This window comes from Sinohyriopsis cumingii, chromosome 12 (assembly GCF_028554795.1).
Source record: "Sinohyriopsis cumingii isolate HCF-2022 chromosome 12, ASM2855479v2, whole genome shotgun sequence".
Lineage (NCBI taxonomy): Eukaryota > Metazoa > Mollusca > Bivalvia > Unionida > Unionidae > Sinohyriopsis > Sinohyriopsis cumingii.
The window spans coordinates 83003024-83028700 of NC_142972.1; the positions used below are offsets into that span (position 1 = coordinate 83003024).

At 37.7% G+C, this 25677-nt stretch overlaps 1 protein-coding gene across 2 annotated transcripts in view; it reads right to left on the reverse strand.

The window, feature by feature from the left end:
- The window catches only part of LOC149786844 (cold shock domain-containing protein E1-like), a 65396-nt gene that overhangs the window by 19776 nt on the left and 19943 nt on the right, over positions 1-25677 (reverse strand). Inside the window, exons 5-10 of one of the 2 annotated variants that reach the window (XM_089977373.1) lie at positions 25273-25433; positions 14283-14443; positions 12869-13085; positions 11522-11685; positions 7103-7274; positions 2160-2303 (exon numbers count right to left, since the gene is read on the reverse strand). In XM_089977373.1, coding sequence (XP_089833499.1) covers positions 2160-2303; positions 7103-7274; positions 11522-11685; positions 12869-13085; positions 14283-14443; positions 25273-25433 — 1019 coding nt within the window. The remainder of the gene's footprint in view (positions 1-2159; positions 2304-7102; positions 7275-11521; positions 11686-12868; positions 13086-14282; positions 14444-25272; positions 25434-25677) is intronic. The other variant, XM_089977374.1, reaches the window with a different exon arrangement.

Sequence of the window (25677 nt, forward strand, 5' to 3'; positions counted from 1 at the left end):
CCCTTTTCCATGCAAGTCTTGATAACAGGGGGCCTTCTAGCTTGTAAGATTATCATGATTTAAGGACAAAATTCCTTATTATGTAAGACCCTCCTGTGAAGAGCTAGGCAGGAAGGAGAAGCCCGTATGGGCTGGAATGAAAACTTATGATATGGGACATTGAGCAGACTGGGACTTGCTGGAATTTTCTGGAGATCTCTAGGTTAAGTATATCATTCACCCAGATCATGTCCCATTTGTATCAGAACCACTGTACATGTCTGGCCTATTAAGTTCTGAATTACTTTTGGTGTCAGAACAATTGGAGAGAATGCAAGGCCTAAAATCAGTTCCAACTGACTGAGAATCCATGACCTAGGTCTCAGGATTCATGATTGGAGAGAAAAGGTGTGTAGTTTGTAATTCCATTTCACCACCAAGAAATCTTTAATAGGTTGCCATCAAAGTGTGCAAACCCAATGAAAGATCGATCAATGAAGGAACCACTCTGCATGAAGAGTCTGGCCCCATCTTGAAAATGAATTGGACCGATCAATGAGTTTGCTGTTAATGTGTCCGACTCAGACCATAACCTTTTTCTGAAAGCACCAGTGCTGAATGTCTCAGACAAGGAATGATAAGTCGGGTGATTTGTTTCCCCATAAATGATGAAGTAGGTGACCACCACACAACTATCCGAATGGAAAAGAATAACTTTTCAGCAAAGATTATCCTTCCGGATATTAAAAGCATTCATAATAGCCTTCATTTCTGAAAGCTTGGTATGAAATGTATTCTCTGAAGGACTCCACTGCCTCTGAGACAGAGGACTCAGTTGCCACCTGTGTTTCAAGTTGTCTTTGAGACTACTTTACTGAGGTGGGTAAAATTCAAGAGAATTGGGTAAGTAACGCCAGAAGGGCAGATCTCATGGTGGCTGCTTTTGTATATCATGCATACAGCAAACAGCACTGACAAACCATAAGGTAAGGATGTTGCTACGATTCTGAATTCACCTGTCTCTTTCTCTCCCTCACCATATTTAACTTTTCTGAAGCACCATGGATGATGTTCCCTCTGACCATGAACTGCAAACACTACATTGCATTGTTGAGGAACATTTTGTTCAGGTGTCATGATCATCCTCGATGGCTTTAAACTTCTTACAGTCTGTCATGATTGTTTACTAGAATGTTATACAGCTCAAATACCAAAAATGTGAAAAATAAGGAAATAATAACATGAAAGTGTAAACAAAATCAAAAACCACATTTGCTGTAAATACCAGTGAGAGATTCAACCAATGTTTGCTATTAAAACATACAAGCTGAAAATATCAAAAATTCCAAGCTTGACTTGCCTGGTCAGAAAACTGAAGCCCACAAACTGCCAAAAATATGTCTAAGTATTATGAAGATAGTGGTGTGATGTTATCTGTACTAGGACGAAAGCTTAAGATGCTAACCAACTCTGGATGAGTTCTTTCCTCTGACTGAATGTTAAATTGACAGAAAAAAATGGTTGCCAGAAATGGTGGATTCTGGAGGTAGAGGAATTAATTTCTTAACTTGACTGTGATCAGAGAGTATAATCGACTGAGAAAAAAGGCAGAACATCAAGCAAAGTATACAAATTTTAGGCCGATAGGGTCTTGTGCCCATGTTTACAAATTCAAGTCAACAAAACAGGTGTATCTTGGTTTGGCACAAAAATCTGAGGTTTAATGTTTTACATACAATTTACCAGCACAGAAAATGTCATGCACTTGTTTTGTATTTTGTTGGACATGTTTCTTTCACTAAACATTGGCAAAGTTATTACACATATGCAGTAGGCCAATCTTAAGCATTCAGCTTAACTGAACTGATCAAATGTTATGTTACCATATGCACAGTCATATTCATTTATAAACTGTTAGAACATATATCACGATCTGAAAAGGAAATAAACACATCCTTTTGAAAAAAAAGGTTATACTGTCCCAGCAAGCAATAACACCAAAATCTCTTAAAAATGTTACTACCTTTTCAAGTGAAGAAAATATTTTTCTTCATAGTCAATATTAATGTGGTTAAATTCTCATTTACATGGCATACAACTGTCCAGAACAAAATTTAACAAGCAAACCTGATGATGCAAATACAGTGTGAATATGTTGATTTAATAAAAATCAGCTATACCTGTGTAACAGTGAATTCTACCTCTCCTCCCACACTAGCTTGATTGGCAGATTCCAAAAGCTCACTGTAGTGGAAGAACATGCGAGCATCACGTTCTGCACATTGTATGAAACCAAAACCTTCTTTAAGGCTTGCGATAACTCCCTGTAAGAGTTAAAACAATGCTGCTTAATTTCCTTCTTGCCATTTCTAGCTAACAACAGGATATGCACAGGAAATTTAAAATTTCTCATAGTGACTTGGGCTGAAACTGGCACTCTCAATAAAACAAATGTTCACACAAAAGTTTAGTTTGGATACAAGATCCTTCCAGTAGGGAGTCTCACCAACATGCCTTTTTTTCCAGGTGGTGACCCCTATAATATGCCTAAATTTGAACCTGCATGTAGTAAATTCAGAAACAGATATATGCTTGTTTTAACACCACAGATTTACAGTTTCATACCAAACCATCAAAAAGTGTAGGATTATGTATCGTAACAAGATTTTATATGGTGCTGCATTAAGTTCTGAGACAAAAAGGGCAGTGATTTGTAGATATGTACATCTTCTAGTGATGACAATAATTACTAAGTTTCATTGTAATACATCAAAAGTACCTTGAAGGAATTGATGAACTTCTAATATCATGTAAACTTACCAACATCTTTCCATCTATGCAGCATACAAAGGAAAGTAACTCTTACAGATGGACTCCCTTTGTTCCCATTAGGTGGCCATCTGTATCCCCGATGTAACCAGTTTAAGCTTGAGTGAAACCTAAAATAGGATGCTTGCATCTGCACTGAAGGGTGAGAGGGATTTATATTTATGTGGTTGGGCAAGTATTTTTGGATTTTTTCTTCACCAAATACATTACCAGCTTCCATTCACAATAGGAAAATAGGTGAAGAAAAGGAAAGGCTTAAACATCAAACCTCAACCTCATCCTGTACAGAAAGATGACTCTCTAATGAAAGGATAAACTTCTCCTAACATGTGCTTAGCACAACTGATGAAAGTGTTTATACACAAGCTAGAGTGATCCCTACCATGATCCTACACTTGATTATTGACTTACAGTTGTCCAAGGAAATCCAGCAAAAGTTGCTGGTCAAGGCTTAGGTTGCACAGTCAAGAATGGAGCACAATTATGGTCTGGGTAGCAACCAGTGGCCTGACAACATCTAGCCATCTCATTTTAAAGGCCATGTCAAGCAAACATAAACTGGAGGTAACAGACTTGGTGTGCCAGCCAGCCAACTCCACTACATCTTGAATTAAGATACAAAATATATCAGTTCATAGGACATGCTGATGAATACTGTTCATATTTCATAAGCTGAAATCTTCAAGATTTGTACCTGATCCTGTGAGAGTTCAGAGTACTCCAATCTAATAAATCCCTTCAGCGAATTAGCCAGTGCTTTTGGGGTTGTATCAATCTTTCCTGCCTTAAGTGGTAAGAAGAGCTCCACTGACTACTGTGGATATTCTCCATGCATCTCTGATACCATCTGAGGTCATGTAGCAGGTCCTGCAGCTTCACCTCTCTCTAAGGATTGATCTATGAGAGTGCAGATACATATTTATTGGTTGTCTACTGACAGCAATCTGTTCTCAGAAATGACACCAAGTAGTGTTATTTGTACAGCTGAGCCATCAGAATAAAACAGCATGCTGTTCAGATCCCCAAACAGTACATTAAGCTCACTCACCCTGCAAGCTAAAGCAATTCTTGTATAAGAACTGCACGGTGGAAGACAGAGGCTCAAACTTAGACATGGTTAGATTTGTCAAGACTCAGGAAAGGTTCCATGCTGAGAACAAGAACAGTGAGAATTTCCTAGATATCTTAAAACTTCACAACTAGTTGGAAAGGTCCTTGTTGTGGCAACAATCATCTCTTTCATGGTCTATGAACAAATCTGAGATCCAGGAAGAGTATTCCTTGATTATGATAGGGGGCTAGCTTTGGGTCTTTAAAGTGGAAAAGAATAAACTTAGTCAGTTGGGGGATGGAGACAGTGGTGAAATGTCATTAATGTGCTATTACTTCTTGTATGCCTTCAAAGTGGAGGGCGATCTATCTATTGTGGTTCTCTCAACAACTAAAGTGCCAAACTCCTTTTCATACAGGACATCCCTGACAAGAGCCAGGCATGAAGGAAGGATTTCTCCAACCTCAGATTCTTGACAGCATGGGGTTACTATGATTTTTCTTTGTACCTCTATGTTCAGACTGAGTGACTGATGATCCAGGATCTTTTCCTTTGGAGTGGGGAAATCAGAACTATTTTGCAAGCCCAACTACTCATTTTTGGGTACAGTTTCAGTATTAGAACTGCAGAAAGGAGGATATATACCCAAATTCCATCCCAGCTACCAGAAAGAGATGACTCTGGGTACAGAAATGGAGACATGAAAGTGCACAGTTTGCTGTCCCACCTTGTTGCAAATATGTCGAGCAGTGATCAGCCCCACAGGCTCAATAGATGAACGAATGGAAGCCACTCTGTATGAAGCAGCTGGCCCCTCCATATTAATAAGCCTGCCCAAGATGTGTTGGACTTGCATGTTTATATCATATTAGGCAAACCATTGAACCACTCTGGTTTGTCATGAAGCAAAAGTGTCATATAAACAACCGGAGGTTGGGCTCCACTCTGCCATAAAGGTCATGTGCAGTGGGTGCATGTAAAAGCAGTCAAGGTGCAACCGAACTGTTGCCTCACTGAACAGGATGAGGAGTTGAAGAAATCCCTCACTGAAAATGAATGTACTGGTGAACATCTCCAATGCATGATGTCTTTGGGAGGAAGCTGAACAAAGTTTTTGAAACCAGGAAAGTCAGAAACAGAAACCCTGGGAGTCCAGCTTTTGGACTACCTCTGCTGACTACCTTATGAGTAAAAGCTTTATCTCCTGCAAAACATGCATTCATGGGATTACTTACAGTTATGATGGCTGGGGGTGGGTTGGACAAGAAAACTGCAGCCCCCTCAAAACTGACTTGGATGGCCCAATCATTTGTGGTAAATAGGTCCATATAAGTCTGGCAGAACTGGAGGCTGGCACCCAAAGGAGGGTCACCTGCAGGTGGGAGATAGCAAATCAATGACAGTTGGTGGGAGGCCTGGGGAAGGAGAAACCTTGAGTTTCAAATAAATTTTGAGAGCATGGACTGGATCCTGCTTAGATGTCTCTCTTGATATGTCAATATAGGAGACAGCTTGCATCATTGCTTGCATGTGGTTAAATAGTTCTTGGCTTTTTGACACTGCTGCATCACTGACACCATGGAACTATCTAATCTGATCTGGAGATAATTTGGGTCTACTAAATAGGTATTAACTCACTCGCCCTGCATGTTGAGGATAGTGCTATAAGAAAGCATGTTTTGTAAGATGCTCTGGTTATGGGGTGAAATATTCAATGTGGTGCTAAGTCAAAATGTTTCAAAGATTCCATTTGGAAAAGGGTACGAGATTTAGATCCATTTAGGACAAAGTTGGCCAGCAAGTGTGACAGTTCCCTGTCCTGACATGATGCCTAAATGTATCAGAAATATGCTTTGAGAGTAAATGGAGCAAACATTTTTTCTTTGAAAAGCCAAAGGTAAAGTCAGCCACCTTTGAGATCAAGACATTCAAGGGAATAATGCTGCAATAGGCCCTGAATATCTGTCACTTCCCTCCATATTCTTTCAAAGTGGAGGGCATTCTTGCCCATTACATTCTCTAAGAACGAAGGTTGAAACCCATTTCTGCTCGAGGCTATCCTGAAAATAACCAAGAGTAACAAAAATGACTGTCAGATGAAACAACAGTCAGTGGGGTTGTCTGAGTGGACTCTATTTTGTCTGGATCTTTCCAGAATCATCAATCACTAGTTCAAGCAGACTGTTTCCCCATGACTTGTCCCATCTGATTAGGGACACTAGAACAACTTTGCAATTCTGATCCTCTATTTACTGAACTTTTTATCTCTCTGTAATTGCTGGATTCCAGAGATAGCGGAGCTTACATCCTTAACGTTAATGTGATCAGGGAACATAATCAAAGGAGATATAGGTGACTGATCTTCATTTAATAAATCCTCTCTTCCTTCTCTAATAAGGTGAAATAAATAAATATGTAAATTCCCTTATCTTGACCAGTATTAATCCAATGGAAATAAGCATGCTTTTTTTTTTTTACAAAAGAAAATAATTTCATTCAGTTTTTGTGCTGGATTCTTGTTTATCAACAGATAAATGCATATATACCTATTATTGTAAATTTTGAATTGATATTTTAACTTATAAATGACTTGACAGTTTATTTTGTACTTGTACTCCAAATACTACAGAATTCAAATGCCATGACAAGTCAAGATGGCAGGGTAAAATCCATTGTACTGAATCAAAATGAGGAGATATAAGGTACTATTTCACCTGAACTATACCTTGGCATGGACTTAAAATATAACTAACTGAACATGGTTTCGATTCATTTATTTTCTACAGCAAAAAACTGATACACCATTCAAGTGTTTTTGTTTGCCCATTAAGATACATATGATGACCACTTGTCACTCATCTGATTAAAGTCAACATTAATGGTTACAGCACAAGCAATGGCTTAGTGCATTATAAATACTAATTTCATTGACTCTGTAAAGTTAAAACAAGCATCTCCCTGTCAGGTATTTACTACACTCACAGTCCGAATTGAGGCATGTCATTGGGATCAATGCCTCAAAAATAGACATGTCAGCAGATATAAAAACTTTGTGTTGTTTATTTTTGACCCAGCTTTATTGAGAGAGCACTGGTTATTGTGACAAAAACAAACAGTCCATTTGATAAAGTTTGGGTTCAAGTGTTTCTTATCACTGTTTTTCCATACTGAATGCAGCCAAGACTTTCTTATCATACCGATCTTGCATTCTACGATTAGATTATCTTTCCTGTTACACCTTACCAGTTCTCTCCTCTCTGTGCTCTTCTCAAATGTCTCCACGAGAAGTTTGATTTGGGTTGCTCTCTGCAGCTTGTCTCGGCGGTCTGTGGCGACGTGGAACTCCACAAGATCCCCCTGCTGCAGTGTGTACTCCCCAGCTTGGTCCTTATCACCAAAAGGGATCTCAGTGGGTCTGGAGCAAAAATTATCTTCATTAGATATTTTATTGATTAGATCTAAGTTCACATGCTACAGGTGATATATTAACCATACACAGAATACTTGATAGTAGGTAATAGGTGCTAAACGTTTAAAAACAAATGTCATGGATGAAAAGCCCATCCAAAAATTTTATGAAATTCTGGCAAATCTAAATTTTAGAAAAACTTGTCATTTGACAAGTCTAACCATTCCACCCCTTTCCAACAATATTTACAATGTGGCTTCCCACTCTGGACTTGTAATATAACAAACAGTATCTGTTTTCTGCATCTCTTTTACTCTCAAATCTTTAATGGCACTGATTACTAATCCTAAAATGTAACAAGTGTGGATCAGGTATAAATAAAATAACTATAAAATTTGATCTTGTTCACTCATAACCTAAAGATGAATAAGTATGGCATTCATGCTGTATACAGAAATACAGACAAATACTGCATTAGCTGTGTATTCCACATTACATGATGACAATGACTACTCACACTTTTGCTCACATACACTGCTCCAAGATTTTTTCAATATTAAGTTCCAAACTGTAGTTAGTTAAAATCTATGCCAGTCAAACTGTTACACATTCTGATATCTATAGATCACAGACCAATACTATTGCTGGCAAAAGGTGCAAGTTATCGTGTGATTTTATTGACTGAAATACTGGAAGCTTTAGGGGCATTCTTCCATCATCTTTAACACTGCCACTTCTTATCATATACAAAATTCTAATTGTCATCTCTTCAAAATGGCCATAATAAAAAATATACCATGATGTCATGAACTACTAACATCACAGTCAGCACTCGAGTGTAAAAGATAATGATGGCCTTATGGAAACTGTTGTTTTGTCGCTGAATAAATGTAAAACTGACAAAAATGTTTATTATGAGAAAATAAAGCAAAATGACAGACTGTGCAAAGTGTAAGCAGAGGCCAAGTAATTTATTTCTGCTGAAATAAAAAGACTTGGAAAGTTTAGAAATGTAGGAAAATAGAGATGAGGTGGTTATTCACACCTACAACATGATTTGAATTTTTGACTTCCAGCCATTATTTAGTCTGACGATAGTCATTTCATATATCAAGTTAATGATGTTAATACAATAATATATCAATCCAGTGTCTTCAGGATACATAAAATTTTTTCCTGTGATGTAGGCAACTATGTATGCAAGTTTTTGTGTGTGTGTGATTTGGATTTTTAATGTAGCTTTAACAATTTTTCAGTCATATTGCTACTATGTCGGTAGTGTGGCAGTTTATAGTGATGTCAAGCACTGGGGCATCATGCCACAGACATGTAGCATTATGTCCCACCCCATCACATTATACTGACACCAGGCCGACCAGTCCTAACACTAACCTCTTAATGCTGAGCGCCTAGTGAGGCATCTGTTAGTACCATTTGGTATGACTCAGCTGGGGTTCGAACCCACACCCTACCGCAGCAAGTTTTTGAATGTATTTGTTGAAATTATCTTCATACTGCACTTGTTTTTAACTTGTTCATTAAAATTTACATGAGAGCTGAAAAAATTATAATTCAGGCTTCATATTATTTGCAAGATTTTCAATTCTATCTGCCCTCATTCACTTCATTTTCAGGCTCTACCTGTTCATTCTATGCTTTACAAACAAGGTTAGATAAGCAATATTTGCAATTAATTGAAATAAAAACCTTTCTTCACCTTGCACTTGCAAACACAGGATCTCACTTTTTTCATCAATTGTTTATACTGCTCCGGTGGCCTAGTGGTCAGAGAGTCCACCTTGGATGTGGGAGGTCGTGGGTCCAATCCCTGGCCGAGTCATACCAAAGACATAAAAATGGTACTAACAGCTGTCTCACTGGCATTCAGCATTAAGAGGTTAGTGTTAGGACTGGTCGGCCTGGTATCAGGATAATTTGACTGGGTGGGACATCATGCTATATGTCTGCGGCATGATGCCCCAGTACTAGACATCACTATAAACTGCCACATTGCAGACGTAGCAATATGACTGAAACATTGTTAAAGCTATGTTAAAAATCCAAAACACACTAACACAGACTCTCATCAATTGTTTATCTAATACTTAATGACAAAGTTAAAAATCTGTTGTACCCATGGGCAATCCTTGGATGTAAAGTGTGATATCACTGACATATTTTCAGATAATGTCCACTGGCAGATTCTGACCAGCAAAATGCACCTTGAACCCCTTGACTGACATGGAAACAAAGTGTGGTTGAATTATCTAGAATGGTTCAAGACTTCTACTCCAATACTCAAAATTTTCAGAAGAATAGACAGAGAGACAAATGAGCATTGTGATTACAACATTATATTATGGGTGGTGGAGGCTCTGTATAATTGGTGCTTTTCAGGGTGCATAAAACCATTAACCAGGAAGAAACCATCTACATGAGATTGGTAAACAATTCACATATAAAACCTAGCATTTAACCCAGAACTAGTGACACAAAGCCAGCAAAGTACATCTGAGCTATACAGTTAATAAAGCAACTTTTATTGCAACAAGTTCATTTTCAGTGCCTTTAAATTATTCTGTTTCTCATCGTTGTCAAATCAACATGTATAAATGAGAAGAAATGGTCAGAAACATAAATCTCTACTTGATATCTAATATTATCAAAATTAAGTTTTCAACCTCGTGCAAATTTGTAAACATTTGAAAGTCATTTATCAGGAAAAAAATGTTTTCCTGCTAAATACTATTTTGACATACTCAATGTAAACATAGCAATATACTGTAATGACCATGGCTAGAGTCACAATGACTCAGATACTATTTTCAGTCTTTGCTTCTATTAAGTTTGTTTTTATAAATATAGTACATATGAATATGAATTAGAATTAGAATGTTCACTTACAAAACATAGCAATTATATTTATCTCTAATGTCTATGGACTGTGAAACTAGCAGCCAAACCTAGCAATCGATCTTAACATGAGTAACCTATTTTCGAGGTAGAGGTTCTTTCAGTAAAACATCTCTGAAAAGTCTGTCATAAAGTTTTCAGAGCGTACTGTTTAGCTTATCTGCAACAAATATTATGCTCTTATGCTATAACTATTTGTAATCTATGTAAAATACCTACAAAATCATGACTAGAAATGTCCATGTATATCCTTGTATCACGATGTCCGCCATTTTGGATTAGCATGAGTGTTTCGTATTTAGAGATTCTATACTTTCGCATTCGCAATTATTCTTTCTAATGATAGTAGAGTACTGTAAGAAGGTAATTTGCATGTTTTAGTGATAATATCATTGCAATACCATTGTATCGATGAATGAAATTCATGTTTTGAAGTTACAATTGCGGTTGTCTGCATCAAGTGCAGAACCCGCATCTACATGAATCGATTAAATTATTCAAGACTTAAGTCATCATCATAAAGGTTTATTTCACATAAACTTGAGCTCATAAAATGTTCTTATTCATTTCATAGACAAGCCATACAGTATTCAAATACTTATCATTATGTAATTCATGTATTTGTAATGTTGACATGGTATACCATGCAGAAACTATTGTTTACAATGCAACACACGGCACACCATACAAGACATTGATTGGTTACATGGGTTGCCGTGCATTCAGCGGTTGGTTGAATTGTGTCATGTGGTGTCTGGGGGAAGGTTATAAATAGGGGAGCGCTGTCATTGTTGGTCAGACAACTGACGAGTAAAGTTGGCGCCAAATACAAAGTGACAAAAGAAAAGGCAAAGTGTCGAGTTAGTACATTTTGGATCTTTAAAAATAGCACATTTTACAATATCAGAAAAACAAGGATAATATATTTATTCCAACAAAAATAGATTGTAACAGTTGTCTCCAACCACACCTGACAGCCCCCCCCTCCACTTTGTTATATTAGAATTACATAATCTGGTTGTACACAATAACTATAGCTCTTATTTATTTTCACAATTCATTACACATTGTCAAATTGTTCTCGATTTTATGTTGATAATATAATCCTTCTTCCATCGCCCCAACCCCAAACTTTTGACCTTTTCTAACATAATACTATCAGTTCCTATGTACAAAAATATGTAGCACCCAAAAGGACCAAAAAGGGCCTTATAATATAAAGGAAATATGCATGCTTGCTGTTGGAGCTGGATGCTATTAAACAAGTTTGTTACCATCAACAACTGCAATATTTCATTCTAATGAATATCATTCTAACAAGAACTGTTTGAAATTCGTACCCCTTCGCTGACTCATACACAACCCTACCACCGAGAGGGTCACTCTGTCTACGGCTACTCTTAAGCGTCTTGCTGATTTTTCCCTTCTTCTTTTCCACAGAAACATCCTCAAAAATTACAGTACCCTGTGGCATTGAAGTAATGGTGACAGCAACCTCTTTACCCTGGTAAAGAAGAGTATGAAAATGTACTGATCAATCTGCATCACCCTAACAAAGGACACACAATGGTCTACAAGAAATCCCAACCTTACATGCCCTAAGAAGATGGAATAAAAGCTTACAGTAACTGTGTGCATGTGTGTGTGACTTGGATTCCTAACATAGCTTTAATAATGTTTTCAGTCATATCATACGATGTCTGCAGTTTGTCAGTTTATAGTGAAGTGTAGCACAGGGGCATCATGCCACAGACATGTATCATTATGTCCCATCCAGTTACATTATCCTGACACCAGGCTGACCAGTCCTAACACTAACCTCTTAATGCTGAGGACCAAGCGAGGCAGGTGCTAGTACCATTTCTCTAAGTCTTTGGCATGACTCAGCCAGGGATTGAACCCATGACCTCATGCATCCGAGGCAGACGCTCTAACCACTAGGCCACTGAAGTGGTCCTTACAGTAACTATGTACATCTTTTATGCTATCTTCTTATTCATTACAATTCTGAGAACAATGCAGTAAATAAAGTTTGAACAATATACCAAGTAGAAATGTGTTCGTGGAACATGAATGCCCGACCACAGTAACCAAGAAAAAGATCTAAACTCAAAACTTTATGAACAGATTGTTAGACAAATGAAATGCAATATAATCCACCCACTCCACTCCACCCACCCTGTGTGTGTATATATATATATATATATATATATATATATATATATATATATATAATCATGGCAAATGCTAGATCACTATGTCCCCAACTTTTATCAAGGAAAAGTATTGAATACAAACCCTTCATAACAACTCATTTTAAACATTTGCCTCTACATACGTATTTCCCTTTTGGAGCTAAAACAATAATCTTGATTAAGGTAGGTCCTTGGTGATACATGTTCTGCAAATCAGTAACAATGTCATAACTTTTTCATGGATCATAGCTAAAATAAACAAAGATAGAAGAGACCTTCTTTGTCAAGCCTTATTTTATTTAGCCAGAGAGTAAAAGAAACTACCATTTAGCTTAATCTAAAAACGTTAAAACTGATCTTAATTTATGGTGTGGAAGGATGGACACATGGATAGACACATGCTTAACAGGCGGCTATGTCCAGTTTCTGCCAGGGAAGGCTTAACAACATTTAGATATCAACACCTATACATTTACATTTTCATATGCTTACATTTCTGGTCTGAATTTCAAATTCCACGTCATCTCCAAGCAGAAGCTGATTTATGTTCCCTTTAAATTCACTGTAATGGAAAAAGATTTCTTTCACAATGTCTGCCCTCTCAATAAATCCAAATGATTCCTTCATAGAGCAAACAACTCCTTGGTATTTCTGGTTGGTAGCAGGTGCCTGAGCTGGCTCTACCTTGCGAGCATGTAGGTTCCCATTTCTGTAAAAGAAAAGGCAGGGATTTCATTGTTAATCAGAATATTAATCTATTTGTGCATATTCATGTTTCAAGGCTATACTGAAATGGCTTTACCAGTATTTTCAATCCCCCTCCACGCTGTTTTTAATGGCACTTTCATAATTTTATTGGCTATATCATCACAAGGAAAGGGAGCAAAGTGCTTTTCCCAAAGACCCACTTAGGCAACCTATCCAGGCTGGTATGAGTAGTTATCAAGCCCATGACTACTGAATTACGAGTCCAATGCTCTTCAACCTATGCTATGGTGACTTCCACATCCATGAAGGACTGGAATTTCAATCCATAGGCATACTTGTCACCTATTTACACTCTTACTGACTTATTTCTTGTTATCTGCATTGTTTTTACAGAGACACTGGTGCAGAAAAACTTTTCACCTTACCTGGACTGACACACAAAATTCCTATTAAAAAATGTATCCCCAGAATTTGTATTTTCTGAAAATGATCAATTCAGGATGTAGAAATGTCACTAAAGAGTTGTAATAATTTTGCAATCGGGAATGATAGACACCTCTATAAGGATCCAACCCCATGGGTTGTATACAAGTTTGTTAAATAAAGCAACTCATGATTAGAAGATTACAGCCTTCACAAACTGTATCAAAGGACCTTAATTATGCTAATGACAAAAATACATATCTATGTCTTACCATTGACAGGCAAGGTTGTTGTCGTTGTTGTAGGGTTTAACGCCATTTTTCAGCACAAGATAGGCTATACCTGACAGCCAGTATTAATGGTGGAGGAAGAACCTGTGAAAACCCCGGAAGGAACCACCGACCCACAAGAAGCTCTGGCAAGCTTTCTCAAATACCCACATTGGCCAAATCCAAGACTTGAACCCACGCAGCCAGAGGTGAGACGGCAGTGATCCGTAACAGTGACCACTCGGGGCCCCTGACCGAACAATTTGTGATTTTTCAAATATGAAATATATCATGTAAGGTAAGAATTGTGTAATCTGGACTCTGACCTTCATTTCTTTGTATTGCAAAGGATTTCTGTGACCTTTGCTACTGTAGTAATTTATAGCAAAGTATTCTAATTAAATTTATATCATTTAAATAATCCATTGTCTTAAGCTTTCCAACTCCATTTGTTTGATGTAAAAACAGCAAAATGCAGAGATTATATTAAACAGAAAATAACAAACCTTTTATCTCTGGCAATGAAAAATGTAACTTGATCTCCTGGCTTAACTTGAGTATTTCCACTGTTGACAATGTCATCTAGACCATATGGAAGAAAGAAGCACTCCCCGTTGTGTTCATATGTCACTCGCCCCAGTCCATCTGTAGTACCCCCAACCATACCCTGCAAATATATGAGGTACACTTTAAAGTTGAAGGATAAACAAAAATAGATCACCAATTTACATCAAATCTAATCACATTCATAAAATGAACACAAATTAAAATTGCGCACTCTGTTTGGTTATGACACACCAAATATGGTGTAAAGCATGACTGACTTTCAAACAAAATCGCTGTTGCATAGTCAAATTTAATCATTAAGTAAATTTGCTGATTAAATTTCAAAACAACTTACCTTGTCATCGTTAAACTGTATTTTTTGGCATGTTTTCAGAAAGGGAGTTTTTCTGTTTCTTTCTTATCAAAATATAACTTGAATTCTTTAATTTGGTGTTTGATAACAGGTATACAAAGAAGTGCCCCTGCTCCAACAAAGAAGTTACTAGTAGCTCCTATGACAAGGTGCTACCACAATGTAAAAACAGGCATTTTTTCTATCTTTATGTGCAATATAATGAATCAAAAACACAAAGTCTATAAATGTCCGTCTGTCAGAAAATGTGGCCATACATGTATTAAGAGCCACAATTTAATGTGTATTTTCCAAGATAACCGCCACATTAGTAATCTCAATGCTCTGTTTATCTCCCTGCTAATCAGACGTCATTAAACTTCACTGCAAGCTTTACGTGTACTTTGGTGAAAACATAAAATAAAATAAAAACACTGAAATAAAATGATTTTGGAAACTTTAATTCTGAAGGTATTTATGACAGAAAAACAAATGCATTTTGTATCAAGAGTAGAAATACATTTATAAACTATTTCTTGAAGCGACATGAAGCTACTCAGAGGTTTGTATTTGCATGGACACACAGGAAGGGTAAATAAAGAGCAACAGAAAATATACAAGTCTGAGTCAGTGTAATGATTATATTAATATTTGTTAATAAACAAGACCTATTTGTTGTCAATCTCTCATTTATCCTTTTCTGTTATTTTTTAACCACATCATGGTGAACTATGAAATCAGCAGAGTCTGTCAACTTGAAACAATTGGTAAGTCTTATTTTGCTCTAATGCATGTTGGCATTTTCAAGTTGACTAGGTGACAATTAATAATGTAACATGTGGAATTTCCTATACAGTTGTTTGGAAATAAAATGTACTCATCTCTAATGATTAGCCATGTGAATTTTTTAAAAGCAGACTCAATGAACCAAAAGTGTAGCAGCCACACCTAATGTTTATCATCTACTATTATTTATTTATTTATAAAGCAAAGAGATTCATTTGTTGCAAAACAAAATCTATGCTTAAGCTGTGGTACATAATGCTACAAGGATATCTGGTTTGTTTAAAGGCACAAATACTCTGAATTTGCATGCCAAGAGATATATTCCATGCTATTATTACAGAATAATGTAACAAAATTGTACCTTAACTTTTGCTATTAATCTCAATCCACTGCTGCTTAAAATTCTTGTCCCAAAGGGGCAAAATCCATATGGATTAGTATCAGAATACAAACACAAAATATACTGACAAAATTATTTATATATATAACACAACCTTTAACTAGCTTATGTGTCTAACTTTCATTAAATAATTATGTCAAGTCCACAAATTCTGCAATAAGTATGATCATGTATTGCATCACACTCATATTCTTCTTTTCAAATTTGCACAATGCTGTCAATTTGTAATATTTCTAATCTGGCATGCTCTGAAGTTTCAAAAGATACATCTGTTCTAACATGTTGTGGTCATACAATATTAATGAGTCACATCAATAAAGCCTGTTTTGCTAAAGATCTCACACCATGATTTTTTTTAAAGTACAGACAGGTTTGCTGCCTAAATATATTATCAACATAATAAATCTGTGAGGCTAAGATTCAAAGTGAAGAAACCCATTATTTATGGAAATGCGCCATTTACAGTTGTTATAAATAGCACAGAAAGGAAAGTGTATGATAAACTACATTCTAGTATTTATACTATCAGTGCAATTCAAGAGATGACAATAAAAATGATGAATACACCTTTCTATTGCTTTATTTTTGTTTTATTTTTAAATTACCAATTTTTTTTAAAACTCTTTGTTTAATGAGATAAAGTAGGGATTCATGGTTTCTAATTAGAAGAGAGATATTCACATTTTCATTCTCTTTACTCAAAGCCATGACTGCTACACCTGCACAAAGCGGATTAATCTGAAATGGAGTCAACACTGGCAGCCAAACATATTTCTATTAACTGAATCAAGCTAGTAAGAAAAAGAAACAAATGTTAGTTATGGAAGGCAAATTTTTAAAGTAAATTATGTTTCTCCAAGAATACGTACCCAATCTGATGATGTTAGGAATATTAGCCTGCTACCTCACATATCCAGCTCTACTAAAGGAGGAAAATCTATTTTTAGATAGACAAAGTGCAGTAACTCTTGCCTATTACCTCCCCTTGATACCACCCACTGCTGCCAGTTTTTAGCTGAGAAAGACACTAATGTGGATGATCACATGGTGGGGTGGTTGGGAGGGTTTTCAAAGTAATTTGATTTGGTAAGTATTCTCAGAGACATAATTTACTTAAAAAATGTGCTTTCTCCTTTGAATATGTTCCCCAATCACATTACGTTTGGAGAATAAGTAATATGAGAAGGGGGATGCTAAGCATCTGTTCTCTACCAACAGTATCCTGCTGGAGATGAATGGCTGGATTCCCCATATGAAAGATAACCCGTTCCCCTAATGACATAAGCAACACCAATATATATATACATACATATATATATATATATATATATATATATATATATATATATATATATATATATATATACACACACACACACACACACACACATACATATGCATGGCTGAGAAAATGAAGATGAGATCTTCTCACCTACCAAAATTTTCACTGGCGAATCAAGCAAAGCTAATGGGCTATGTTGATTCATCTAGTTGGGTCTGTTGGCCATCAGTGTTGCTGCTACCAACCACAACCATATCCATCATTTGTCTCTATGATGCTAAATCTCTGAGGTAAAAACTCAACGTTTACTCTGCATGACAGCCAAGAGCTTCTAGAATGTCTCAGATCGAAACAATGCATTTGAAAGTGAGGCTCTCAGAAATGGCACAAATCTCGAGAGCTGTAACCTCATGAATGACTCTGATCTTTATAGATCTCAAGAGTATGCTGAGCATATGCCCCACTTCGACCACAAAGCAAGGTATTGAGGGGTGATGCCTTGTTTTCTGACCTTGACCGGGAGGAAGTGATATCTGCACATGTGACGACTTGTCTCTGTGTGTCTCAAGCAGACATGAGGCTACTCCGATCTGGTGAGATGTCAGAGTACACAAAGCACATGACCCCCTTCATCCAGGAATAAAGGGCGTGAAGCGTGATATTGTGTTCTGTCTCACAGAGATTACTCAAAATTCTGGTGCATTTAGCCACGTGAGAAGAGGCATTGTTCATAAGTAATAAGTAATATGAGAAGGGGGATGCTAAGCATCTGTTCTCTACCAACAGTATCCTGCTGGAGATGAATGGCTGGATTCCCCATATGAAAGATAACCCGTTCCCCTAATGACATAAGCAACACCAATATATATATACATACATATATATATATATATATATATATATATATATATATATATATATATATATATACACACACACACACACACACACATACATATGCATGGCTGAGAAAATGAAGATGAGATCTTCTCACCTACCAAAATTTTCACTGGCGAATCAAGCAAAGCTAATGGGCTATGTTGATTCATCTAGTTGGGTCTGTTGGCCATCAGTGTTGCTGCTACCAACCACAACCATATCCATCATTTGTCTCTATGATGCTAAATCTCTGAGGTAAAAACTCAACGTTTACTCTGCATGACAGCCAAGAGCTTCTAGAATGTCTCAGATCGAAACAATGCATTTGAAAGTGAGGCTCTCAGAAATGGCACAAATCTCGAGAGCTGTAACCTCATGAATGACTCTGATCTTTATAGATCTCAAGAGTATGCTGAGCATATGCCCCACTTCGACCACAAAGCAAGGTATTGAGGGGTGATGCCTTGTTTTCTGACCTTGACCGGGAGGAAGTGATATCTGCACATGTGACGACTTGTCTCTGTGTGTCTCAAGCAGACATGAGGCTACTCCGATCTGGTGAGATGTCAGAGTACACAAAGCACATGACCCCCTTCATCCAGGAATAAAGGGCGTGAAGCGTGATATTGTGTTCTGTCTCACAGAGATTACTCAAAATTCTGGTGCATTTAGCCACGTGAGAAGAGGCATTGTTCATGCCACAACTTGTCTCTTTGCGTCTCAGGTAAACTGCTTGAGAGTGCAGACAGGATCTTGCATGGCTGCCTCTCTAAACTTGTCTATGGGAAAGATGTCAAATGACAACTCATCAGTTACCTACAGATGGCAACTGAATCTTGGAAACTAGGCCTGGTTGTGCAAGGCAGATTACTGAATAATCCGAACAAAACTGAAGATAGGTCGGGTCGACTGAAAGGGCATGTAGCTCACTGATCCTGCATGTGAAAGATAAAGCTATCAGGAACCATGTCTTGTATGATAGGAAGCATGAGCGAGAGGTTTAAACCTGCTTGGGTTGAGCCAAATTAGAACCCAGGACAAATTCCATTTTGGAAATAATGTTATGGAGTTTGGTTGATGTAAATCAAATTGTCTAACATACATGAGAGATCTTTATCATCCTCACTGTCACATCTGCCATTATGTCGGAATGTTTCTAAGATCATTGATCCTAGAGGGTGGGAACAGAATCTTGCTTGGCTGTTGTTCTCAACCTGGCTATGGAAGAAAGCAAGTTGGGACACTGGTTGACTACCAACAGACAGTATTCTGTTCTTGGCTATGAATCCCGATGGTATCTTGAGAACCACCAAACCCTTCAATCTGAACTGAAGAGAATTCCTGTGAACATAAAGGGGAATGCAGTCCTCTTACCCTGCATGCTGAAGCTAAAGCTATTGGTAAACATGGTCTGTATGATAATGACTTTAGTGATGTGCAGGCTAGAAGTTCAAAAGGATTCAAATCTAGCCATTTAAAAAAAAAAAAATGATTGGATACCTTTGGAGACAAATAAGGGATATTGGTCAAGGAGACCAATATTGTCTAAAAGATCAGATAGGTCCCTATCCCACACAAACATGTTGCCATGATGCCATAATTTGTCCAATATCAAAGGGCAGTAGCCTTTGGTAGCAATTGGGGTCCAACTGTTTCTCCTTCAAGAAAAGAGCCTGAGAAAGTGGGTCAGTTGAGGGATAGAGGCACGCAAATAGGCAATATAGATGGTTACTCTCAAGATTATCTCCACAAATGAAAGTTCGAATTGTCTGACTTGCAGGCTGTACTGATAAAAGCCGAGCATGTAGACAAAGAGGATGGCTGATTCCGGTTGGCCGGAATCTTCCTGGGTGTATTATCGTTTGAAAAAATAGATCAGTGATACGGGGCTTGTGCCCTCAAAGAGGGGCTATTGGAGTCTTCTTGCCATTCTGACCCCGTAATTGTAGCACCATAGGAGGGGTGGCACAGGCCCACAACCCCTCCCAGATGGCTGACAGTGCCCAAGTTGCTCTGTCTGGAACTGGGGGGATGACAGTGGGTAGCTGTTGATTCCACCTCATCGCCAAGCAGTTGATCATCGGATGCCCTTGAAGTGTGTGAATCCAAGTGATGAACAACTGATGGAGGGGACATTCTGTGTGAAGGACATGACCCCTTCTGGATTGATTCTTGGTGAAGCCACTGATGCAGCCAGAAGGTGTCTGAATTGTATGTTGATATGGAAATTGCTGCATCCACATAGAAAAATGCAAATCAGAATACCGGACAAGTGGTCTGGTACCTCCCTGTTTGAGGATATCAGTTACCACCACAGCTGAACTATTTCACCCCCAAGATCGATCTTTACAGAAATGAAAGGTATTAATGACAGCCTTCCTTTCTGGGAAACTGATGTATAGAGGCCATTCTCCAGGTGTCACGGTAGTGAAGGACAGCAACAGGTTCATACTCCCATCATGTGTACAGGTGGTGGTACTTCACATTATTTCTGCCTGGGTTTCTTCAGCGGTATTCTGATGGTCAGCCAGCCTGGATTGTCCCATTGATGTAGGAATGATCAAATTTCAGGTGTGATCATGACTGCTTGATTAAGAGGACATAAAACCAGGCACCACTGTGCTGGCAAGGCCCACATAACAAGACAGTAGAGTGGGGTCAAGTCTGCTGCCGTATAATAGCCAAGGAGTTGTAAGAACTCTCCCGATTACGTCAAAGACTTGATGGAAATGAACTCGACGAGTTTGACGATTCTGGGAGCGTGAATACAAGAGGATGCGCCAGATTTCGGTTGGTTAAGAAGTCTGTGCCCAAATAGATGAAATTCTGGGATGTACAGTGGTCTGAACTTCCCAGTTCTTGAAAAGGCCTGGATGATCTAGCAGAGAAGGGAGATCCTTCTGCCTTGGAGTAGGATGTATTTCTTTCAGATGATGCCCAGGTATGCTGCTGTTGATATAGCTGATGCACGGAACAGGGAATGGCACAGTCCCAATTGTTGTTGTTTTTGTGGGGTTTAACGCCATTTTTCAGCACACAATAGGTTATACATGGCAGCCAGTATTATTGGTGGAGGAAGAACCCGGGAAGACCCGAAAAGAACCACTGACCCATGAGAAGCTACTGGCAAGCTTTCTCACATACCCACATTGGCTGAATCCGAGACTCGAACCGGCGCAGACAGAGGTGAGATGGCAGTGATCCGTAACGGAGAGCGCTTTAGACCACTTGGCCACTCGGGGCCCCACAGTCCCAATTGTGAGTGAAAGCTAATAAATTGATGTGGGCTGAAGGGAAGAACAGTGAGTTGACAACGGTGTGGCAGTAAACGTGGAAACTAGCAATAGATGGGGTGGATAGGGATATGGAAGTATACAGCTGTTAGATAGAGACTAACTGCATAATCTCCCCGTGAGGAGACTCCAGTCAATGATAGGCCTCAACCTGCTGTTTGCATGCAAAAATTAAGTCTTGAGTATCTCATTAGGGAATGTATCCTTAGCACAAGCTCCAGTGCCTTTTATCAAAAGGCATCCATCTCCCAATTCCAATGACACACATAAGACTTGCCACTGCGGCTGAATTGGGGTGGAGACTAAGGATCTCAGAGGTATCCTACAGTGACCTCAACCATGTCTCTTTCCCCTCTGCCACTTTCTTAAGTACAGCAGAGCATACGTGTTTTCCGACCAACACTACATATTTAGCTCCATCCCTTCAATGCCAAACAGGGCGATCTTTGTGCTTTTGCTTGTCATGCGTGAAGTAAACATTCCTCCTGAAACAACACAAGATGAGAGAAAACAGTATAGATTAGCAAATTAGTATGCAACTAAGTGACTAATAGTATAAATCATCTAACTCGGCAGCCAATACTACACAGTGTAGATGCAGTATATCCGAAACAATGTATAGATAACATAACAAAGCAGGAGTCATGGCAGACTTCCATGCTTTGCAATTACATATAGATCGATTATACAAATACTCTGTGGAAACAACACAAAAGATACAAACTAAAGCAGAATCTAGTAAACATCTGAAATTACTAGGTTGTTAAAACATTGCTGCAATGAACAGACCCATAAACATGTCATATCATAAATGTATGTCCTATATTAAGCTTAAGCACAATGCATAGTAATAGAAGGGAAAATGCGAACATACAATTAACTGAACCAGAGTCATGGTAGGCTACCAGGCTCTGACACAAGAAACATATAAGCAGAAACAAGAAATATATTGAAATTACTAGGTCACTGAAATATATCACTATCGTAACCACACGTTACAGATGCTGCATAACAGAAACCATGTAAACAAAACATAAAATATACAGGAGTCATGGTAAACTTCCAGGCTCTGAAGTGGCCTGTAGAACTGTTTGATATATGCTAAAATGACACAAGACACATAAACTAAAGCAGAAACTAGTAATGTGCGAAATTAATAGATCGCTAAAAACACTGTCGTAACTAACAGATTGGTGAAGTGTCTTATCAGAAACCTATGACCCTGGTTAAAACTTATGCTGCATGCTTGGCTGATAATAATTCTAGCAAAACAGCATGAAATACAAATACATTAGGCATAATTATCAAGCAGCACTGCAGAATTCGACATTAAGAGCTCAAACTAGATCAACGAAAGTGTGGTGGGACAGTGGTCCTACAAGACTACAGGTGACAAATCTCTCAAAATATCAGAAGAAATTTTAAAATCAAGTATACAACCTGCAGAAGATCTATAAATCTGCATTATAAATGCAAAATGAACATTCGGTGGGTCCACAGGAACACAAAAATGGGCTGGATTGTCGGAGGCTATTGCACTGCGTGTCTCAGGACAAAGTGAAGCTAAAAAACGGTGACACCTGTTGGTATCAAGGTGAGGTAATGGGCATGAGTTACTGCCCTTTGTCTATCTAAAAATAGACAATAAGATGATTTGGGTCTTTTAGTAGGGCTGGATTCACGAGGTAGCAGGCTAATATTCCTAACGTAATGTGATTAGGGAACGTATTTGAAGGAGAAAATATAAGGTGTGATTTTCTCACATTCAACTTTATATTTGCACAATTATTTTTAGAAATTAGTGTGAATCTTGCAATTGTGCATCCTAGAAAAGTCATTTAAACTCAAAACTTACATGGACTATAGATATACAAGAACTATGGTGCTACTGGTAGTAACTGCCTTAAAACTTTTTAATCTTCCACAGTATCACTGTTAATGTTTGCCAGTTTTTACATGATTTACTGGGACAGTATTGTTAACTCTGAAGTACAGAGCCAATTATCAAATAATAAGTAAAATTCTGCTCTATTACTTAAAACTTTTAAAAAGATTCTTGGTCCGAAAACTCTGCATTTGTTCATTTTGGAGGGGACAAATATTCATGATCTACTGAAATCTTTCGATCATACATGTTTGTTCCTCATGCTTGGAATATTTTAAGAGAACTGACACAAAGGATTGAACAAAGAAATGAGCTAGGACTTGAAAATATAATAATACAATAGTTTCAAGCATTTGGTTGATTTTTCAGTGCCACTGATTTTAGAAATTAGCATGAACTTGTAAACACATGTCCTACAAAAGACCCAGAATGACGGATCATGTGTTGATAATATGTTCATTCCATGGATTAAAAAAATTTTTTATTAAGGTTTAAGTACGCCAACCTATACATTTTTGTTTTTTAAGAGCTATAACAATCTTGATTATCCTTGAAAAGCATTCTGGCTTTGTTGGCTTTACATGTAGTTCATGGCCTTCCAATTAGATATTCCATCTTTCTATATTAGCAAAATATGGGAAGCATTGCTATCATGGACATGAATCAAGCAAACACAGGTACAGTAGACTTTATTTAAACCGTAATTACCTTCAAACAAGAGTCCCTTGATGGGACTGACACTCTACTATACAAAAAGAATTGGAATTCAAGATGAGACATTTTCTTAATTTTAACTGCTAAGTGTTGAAACCATCTCTAATATTCTCCAGCAATAACAAGATTTTCAAATTAGCTGAAATGGGGGACATACTGGATATCAGCATGCCACCATTTTCATTTAGGATATAGTAGACATTAGGAGTCTTTTGCTGAAACCCCCCTGTCATAACAATCATCAATTATGTGGAGCAGAGACCACAATATTTGTAAGACAGTCATTGTGGCAGATATATTGGATGTACAACAACACCATTTTCATCTAGGACAGCCAACATGATGGTCATATGGAGTGTAATTTTCATTAAGGACCAACCACTCACTGTAAGAACTCTTCTGATCACAACCCCATGTCAAAATGACTTTCAAATTTAAGAGTAGCAGCAAAAACAAGATTTTCAAGATGGCCATGTAATGGACATCAGATCAGCAATATTTTAATAATCAACAAAACATAAGATGTCTTACAATGAAAACCCCACGCTGGTATGAATATTGATTCAGGGGAAGTAGTGACAACAAGATTATTAAGCTGGCCACTGTTACAACAATATCAGACTTCACATTCACAATATGATTTTCCTTTCAAAAATAGTGTTCGAATTTTGAGTTTGCATGATTTGAATTAAAAGAAGATATGAGCAATCGGAGAACCTGGAAGAAATTCTGTAAGAACAGTACTTTTTTTATTATTAATCAATAAATTTCTTTCAAGCAAATAAGCTCAACTCAAACTCCACTCCAACTTGTACATCAAGTAATATGTAAACAGAGCCTGAAAATTATGGTGGTCCAAAACTGATCTTATCTGGCTATGAACCTGTCGTATATTACCAGCACATGACTGATGGTCTTTTATTAGCTCATTGTTGCTCATATAAATTAAATTAGACACGTTGTTGAATCCTGATGGATTTTATATTAATTATTCCACTTCTAAGCCCAGTATGCCCTCAGTTTTTAGTTTGCTTTGCAACTTGATTAGCTAATGTAGAGCAGGCATTTTTAATATATGTAAAATTTGGCAATCTGATCAAAACGGGGTGGGGGGGTGGGGTGGGGGGCTAGGCTAGTTACGTTTTAGCAATTATGATCTTACTTATAGCAGTAACACAAATCCAAATTATTGTCGTAATCTCTTACTTTGAGACACCTAAATTATCCAAATATCTCCACCACAAAATATGCCTGTCATACAGTAGCTTCCAAAATATAATTACTTTTGGTTTAAAAGAAAAAGCTAATTATAGCCACCAACTATATGAAGGCAAAACAGGAGCTCTGTTGGTAGCTTACATTTTTTACTTTGCCTGGCTTAGCTTCCTGTACAACAGTTCCTATGAAACGCTCCTCACTCAGAATTTCTGTAGAAACTGAATTAGCATCCACTTTTATGACCTGACAGGCAATAGGTCGCCCTGTTCGCTTGTCGTATGACATCTGGAACTCTACTGCATCTGAAAAAGGTAACGAGTATAATAAACAGTACATTATATGCCTGCCCATGTTTAATACCCCTTTATGTCGATAACTGAAATTGTCTCCTTGCATGTCCAAATCTTGCGATAATCACCACACAAAGGAATAACTTTTGTCATTGGAAAAGATGAAAAGACTTAATTTTTATTATACAAAAACTTGGAGCACCATACTTAACAGCCCCAACTGTACCTCTGCATTTAACAGCAGGTCAGATAAATT